The 6,330-nt window shown below is 41.0% G+C and overlaps 1 protein-coding gene across 2 annotated transcripts in view; it reads right to left on the bottom strand.

Moving 5' to 3' along the window:
• Positions 1-5,746: 5,746 nt before the first annotated feature.
• LOC130571459 (bactericidal permeability-increasing protein-like) overlaps positions 5,747-6,330 on the bottom strand; it is a 34,495-nt gene continuing 33,911 nt past the window's right edge. For both annotated transcript variants that reach the window (XM_057362435.1, XM_057362434.1), the window contains exons 15-16: positions 6,154-6,230; positions 5,747-6,057 (exon numbers count right to left, since the gene is read on the bottom strand). In XM_057362435.1, coding sequence (XP_057218418.1) covers positions 6,016-6,057; positions 6,154-6,230 — 119 coding nt within the window. In that variant the 3' untranslated portion in view covers positions 5,747-6,015. The remainder of the gene's footprint in view (positions 6,058-6,153; positions 6,231-6,330) is intronic.

Here is a 6,330-nt window from a genome sequence, read left to right as displayed (position 1 = left end):
TTGTAGTCAGTGAATCTCAAACAATACTTCAGAAGTGCACACCCCACCTTTAACTGTTAGTAGGCTGTGAAATAAAAGTTACCATTTACAGCATCTCAACAATATTCAAACACCCAGTAATAACAGATACAGTATACCCACGTCTCTTCTTTCAAATTCAAGCTCAAAGTTCATGTAAATGTCCCAGGAGTCGATCAATGTTCAAAAATGCAAACGAAAAAGAACGTAAACGTTGCAGGCCTGATACGACGCTGGCGTGCGGTGAGGCCTTACAACGTGCCGCTTCACTCAATGAGCAACATAAACAAGATGGTGGTTACCTTTGCAGATGAACGTTCAGGCCGTACACTTAACCACATCTCCGCAGAACGAGAGCAACCCGTTCAATAAATCCAACAGCAGTTCCGCGCACATGTCCCCGAAGACAGAGGAACCACTGAGAATCTCCGGTATCTCAGGGCGCTATCAGGATACTTATCTCCGCAGAACGTCTGGTAAGAGACTCGATACACTTTTGTTTTTTGCTGCAACTAGCTCGAATGTCTCTCACGTCCTTCTCAGCTCTGTTTCGTAAAAAGCAGAGGCAATTACAAATTACGTTAAGATCAACAGGAGAAATTGCTATCTCCTACATCTTACTTAATAGTTATACCAACTTTTAAGTAGTTATCTTGTCGACAACCGTAAGATGGCACTATTTCATTACATTACCACGTCTCTCTCTCCCAGCTGGCTCTCGTCCCGCCCTCCGAACAGTTCAACCAATCCTGACCTTCAGCAGCAGGTACGTAAATTAAAGCAACAGTACAATGTCTTCAGAATCAGAATCAGAATCAGAAGAGCTTGCACACACAAGGAATTTTCTTTGGTGTTGGAAGCTTCTAGTACAGACATTCAACACAATGACAATACAATATAATACGATTTACAGTCTAAAAGATTCTAAATTGTGCATATATAAAATAAAGACTATTTTACAGAAAATGGGGGGTAATAACATATAAGAGACATTGTACAGGGTAGTAAATAGTAGAATATACATATTAACAGATTGTATGTACACTTGTGCAAATGGATAATTTAGTAAGTAGAGGTAGTGTTATATACATGTATACATAAGATGTAGATATAATAAGGCACAGTAGTGCACACTATAGGAGTAGTGGAAGTGGAATATTGCTCTTAAGGAGCAGTTATCTGTTTAGGAGGGAGATTGCCTGGGGGAAGAAGCTGCTTCTGTGTCTGGAAGTCCTGGTGTTTGGTGCTCTAAAGCGCCGGCCAGAGGGCAGCAGATCAAAGAGTTTGTGTGCTGGGTGTGTGGAGTCAATGATGATTTTTCTTGCCCTGTTTTTCACTCTGGAATCGTACAGGTCCTGAAGTGTGGGCAGAGGAGCACCAATAATTTTCTCAGCACTACGAACTGTCCGTTGTAGTCTTCGTAGGTCTGATTTGGTGGCCGAGCCATACCAAACAGTAATTGAAGTGCACAGAACAGATTCGATGACCACTGAGTAGAACTGGGTCAGTAGCTCCTGTGGTAGGTTGAACTTCCTCAATTGACGGAGGAAGTATAACCTCTGCTGGGCCTTCTTTACAATGGAGTCTATGTGGGACTCCCACTTCAGGTCCTGAGAGATGGTGGAGCCCAGGAACCTGAATGACTCCACAGTATCCACAGTGCTGTCCAGGATGGTGAGGGGAGGAAGTGATGGAGGGTTCCTTCTGAAATCCACTATCATCTCCACTGTCTTGAATGCATTCAGCTCTAGGTTGTTTTGACTACACCAGGCAGCCAGCTGAGCAACCTCCTTTCTGTAGGCAGATTCATCACCGTCTTGAATAAGGCCAATGACTGTGGTGTCATCTGCAAACTTCAGGAGTTTGACAGAAGGGTCTGTAGAGGTGCATTCGTTTGTGTAGAGTGAATATAGCAGTGGAGAAAGAACACATCCTTGAGGAGCTCCGGTGCTGATGGTACATGTGCTGGATTTAAATTTTCCCAACCTCACTAGCTGCTGCCTGTTCGACAGGAAGTTAATAATCCACTGACAGGTAGAGGTTGGCACAGAGAGCTGGGTAAGCTTGGGCAGGAGGAGGTCTGGGATTATGGTGTTGAAGGCCGAGCTGAAGTCTACAAACAGGATCCTGACGTAAGTCCCTGGTCTGTCTAGGTGTTGTAGGATGTAATGCAGTCCCATGTTTACTGCATCGTCCACAGACCTGTTTGCTCGGTAAGCAAACTGGAGGGGATCAAGAAGTGGTCTGGTGATGTCCTTCAGGTGGGCCAGTACAAGTCTCTCAAATGACTTCATGACCACAGATGTTAAAGCAACAGGCCTGTAGTCATTAAGTCCAGATATTTTGGGTTTCTTCTGTACAGGGATGATGGTGGAGCGTTTGAAGCATGAAGGGACTTCACACTGCTCCAAAGATCTGTTAAAAATATTAGTGAAGATGGGCGACAGCTGCTCCGCACAGACTTTCAGGCAGGAGGGTGAGACATTGTCTGGGCCTGGTGCTTTTCTGATCTTTTGTTTGCGGAAAAGCTGGCAAACATCCTCTTCGCAGATCTTAAGTGCAGGTTGAATGTCAAGAGGAGGTGTTAATGGTATAGCAGAGATAGGGTCAGGGCGGGTGTGAAGGGTGAGACTCTGCATTTCAAAACGACAATAGAAGTCGTTCAGGTCGTCAGCCAGTCGTTGATTACCCATAGACTGAGGGGATGATGGCTTGTAGTTGGTAATGTCTTTCAGGCCTTTCCACACCGATGCAGGGTCGTTGGCTGAAAACTGGTTCTTCAGCTTTTCAGAGTAGCTTCTCTTAGCTGCTCTTATCTCCTTTGTCAGTGTGTTTTTGGCCTGATTATACAAGACTTTGTCCCCACTTCTGTAAGCATCTTCTTTGGCCTGACGAAGCTGTCTCAGTTTCATTGTAAACCATGGTTTGTCATTGTTGTATGTTAAGCGAGTCCTGGTGGGAATACACATGTCCTCACAGAAGCTGATGTAGGATGTCACTGTGTCAGTTAACTCATCCAGATCAGTGGCTGCAGCTTCAAAGACACTCCAATCCGTGCAGTCGAAACAGGCTTGTAAGGCCCGCTCTGTTTCGCTGCTCCATCTCTTTGCTGTTCTTGCTACAGGCTTGGCAGATTTAAGCTTCTGTCTGTAGGTCGGAAGAAGATGAACCAGGCAATGATCAGAGAGACCCAGAGCTGCTCTGGGAACAGAGTGGTATGCATCCCGTATTGTGGTGTAACAGTGATCCAGAATGTTGCTGTCTCTGGTGGGGCATGTGATATGCTGCCTGTATTTTGGCAGCTCACGGGAGAGGTTTGCTCTGTTAAAGTCCCCAATAATAATAATAAGAGAATCCGGGTGTTGCTGCTCCGTGTCAGTGATGTAATCCGCCAGCTGTTGCAGCGCCGCGCTCGCACAAGCATGTGGAGGAATGTAAACATTCACGAGAATAAATGAGGAAAACTCGCGTGGCGAATAAAAAGGTTTGCAGTTGATAGAGAACGCTTCTAAGTACGAAAAGCACATCTTCTTCAGTGTTGTTATATCTCTGCACCAACCTTCGTTTATATAAAAACATAATCCACCACCACGTGTCTTCCCTGTTGACTCGGCAATGCGATCCGCTCTGAACAGCTGAAAACCCGGCAGATGTAACGCGCTGTCCGGTATGGTGTCATTGAGCCATGTTTCTGTGAAACACAGCGCAGCGGAGTTTGAAAAATCTTTGTTTGTCCTGGTGAGTAAGAGTATTTCGTCCGTTTTGTTGGTAAGGGAGCGGACATTCGCCAGGTGTATACTCGGCAGCGGGGTCCTAAATCCGCGTCGTCGGAGTCTGACGAGCGCTCCCGCTCGCTTTCCCCGCTTGCGTCTTTTAGAGCGTTTGTATAGAGCTGCCGCTCCTCCGAGTAAAATGTCCAGTAAGACGTCTGAATTTTCAAAATTAGGGAAAAGATTGATAGAAGGGCATTGCTTAATGTTAAGCAATTCGTCCCTGGTAAAGGTGATTAAAGAAGAGTAGCTTAAAACAGGAAAAACAAACAAAAAAGACATAAGTACTAGAGCACTCCAAACCGAGGCAGCCATCCGCGGCGCCATCTTGAATTCCACATTAGTTACTTCATAACTAGTTAATTCATAAACTTACACTTAATACATTTTCTCTTCATTGTAACCCCTGAAAGGAACATATACATATGTAAACCCAGGAAACAAACAATATACATTGAAAATAAAAGGAAAATAAATTATTGTTTGTTTAACACCCCACTGTATAAGAAGTATAGCCACACTCAGGCCTACATATAAGTATATATAGTTGGAACAATGCACATTGTGAAAAGCGCTATATAAATAAAAAAATTGAATATAGTCTGAGTGAAAGCAAGGACTTTGAATATTTATAAATCCTCAAGGTAAGAGTGTAGAGTTACATTCAAGTTATTTTATGTGTGTGTGCGTGCGTGCGTGCGTGTGTGTGTGTGTGTGCGCGTGTGTGTGTGTGCATGCGTGCGTGTGTGTGTGCATGCGTGCGTGTGCATGTTTCTAAATCTTCTTTTCTAAAGATGAAGTCAGATTTTCTGACTTGAGATACAGGCATACATTTTGTGTTGTATTTAAATTTTTATTCTTATTATTCTTTGCTATTTTTCTATAAATGTATTTTAATTAGATATATATTATATTAATCTCCTTCTACCTAGTTATGTTCTACATTACGTTGTATGCTGCATTTGTATTGTCTTCACAAATAGATTTGAGTTTCCAGTGGTCTCATTCTCAAGGTTCTTAATAAGGTCATGAGACAATGTTGTGAAGCAGTAATTTTCCACTGTTGGTATAATAACACCTACTCAATGTGTTTCTAGTCAGACAGAGTTAGAATGACAGAGTTATAGTGAGCAATGGAACTCTAGACGGAGTTCTAGACAGAGTTAGAATGAGCATCTAAGTGCAACTATGATTTTCTTCCTGAATAAACTTGTTCATTTTATTATATCGTCACTTTGTCACCTGCCTGCTGTTCTTTCCTTTTCATCTTTGATAGTAGATATCTAAGCCTGCTGGTTAGTTAGATTTATTGTTTCTGCATATAAGCAAGATAGAATAAACACTACGGTATAATTTTGGTTCAATAACAAGATATCAGTTCTATCATTACTTTAACATTAATTCATTGTAACTTCACTGTAACTTTTGTATCATCACACACGTAAACCCCATGACAAAGATGAACTGGCTGTGAATCATTGAAATCCAGTGGTGTTTGTTCAGATATCAGTGTTTAGTTTGTGACAGTGTAAATTGATTCCCTGTTGTTTTCAAATGCTTAAAGGAATGCTTTATTTATACATGCGTTATAGTGCTGGTGATTATTTACATTCACATTTACATTTATGGATTTGGCAGACGCTTAAAAGCAACTGACATTGCACTATCCTATACATTTTGGTTTATAAGTATGTGCAATTTCCTGGGATCAAACTGACAACCTTGGTGTTGTTAGCGCCATGCTCTTACCACTGAGCTACAGGAAAGCTTTAGAATGATGAATAGGATGTCTTTATTGCCAAAACAACAGCTTAATTAACCAAAAGGGTGGACTAATGAGGCCAAAATTTTGTTTCTAAGTTTTGTTGCCGAATAGAAAAAATTATACAAAAAACATGCTGAAGGATGAATACTCTAAAACAGTATTATTAAAATAAGATGATGCGGTCACAACAGTGCATTATGCAAGCCTTTCTTTATTATGACAGCCCTTATGGAAATCTAACAGCAACTTAAAGTGCAGTCAATCCCAACACCCTCGAAACAAAAGAACAAAGTAAAATGATTATTTAAGAAAATAGTATATGAGAAAATATAATGTTGAAAATAAAATCAAGATTATAGGTAGAATATTTTAGAATATTTTCCTTCACCAATATGAACCCAACAAAAATGCATTTGATCATCTTGATAATGTTTATATAGTGTCTGGAAAATTCTTGACCATTTATCCCAGAAATTGTCCATCAGTCCCAATCAATAAGTAGTCCTGTGTAGAAAAATACAAGTTACACATTCATACAAAATACATAGACAAAACAAAATAACATAACGTAGAATTTTACTGCTAAAAATATGAGCTTACTTTTACAACCACAAGTTGAGGGTTTACAAGTTTTATCTTCCCCATGGCAGGAAGAGGAAAACCGTTCTGAAGGCGAGCTGAGAAGAGACATAAATAAATATAATACCCATGTTATAACATTTTAATTTAGTTTGAATATAGTATAGAAATGTAAGAAATGTTGATTACAGAAACTTG

This window comes from Triplophysa rosa, linkage group LG20, assembly GCF_024868665.1.
Source record: "Triplophysa rosa linkage group LG20, Trosa_1v2, whole genome shotgun sequence".
Lineage (NCBI taxonomy): Eukaryota > Metazoa > Chordata > Actinopteri > Cypriniformes > Nemacheilidae > Triplophysa > Triplophysa rosa.
The sequence above is the reverse complement of the archived record's forward strand: the minus strand, read 5'-3'. Positions and strand labels throughout refer to the sequence as shown.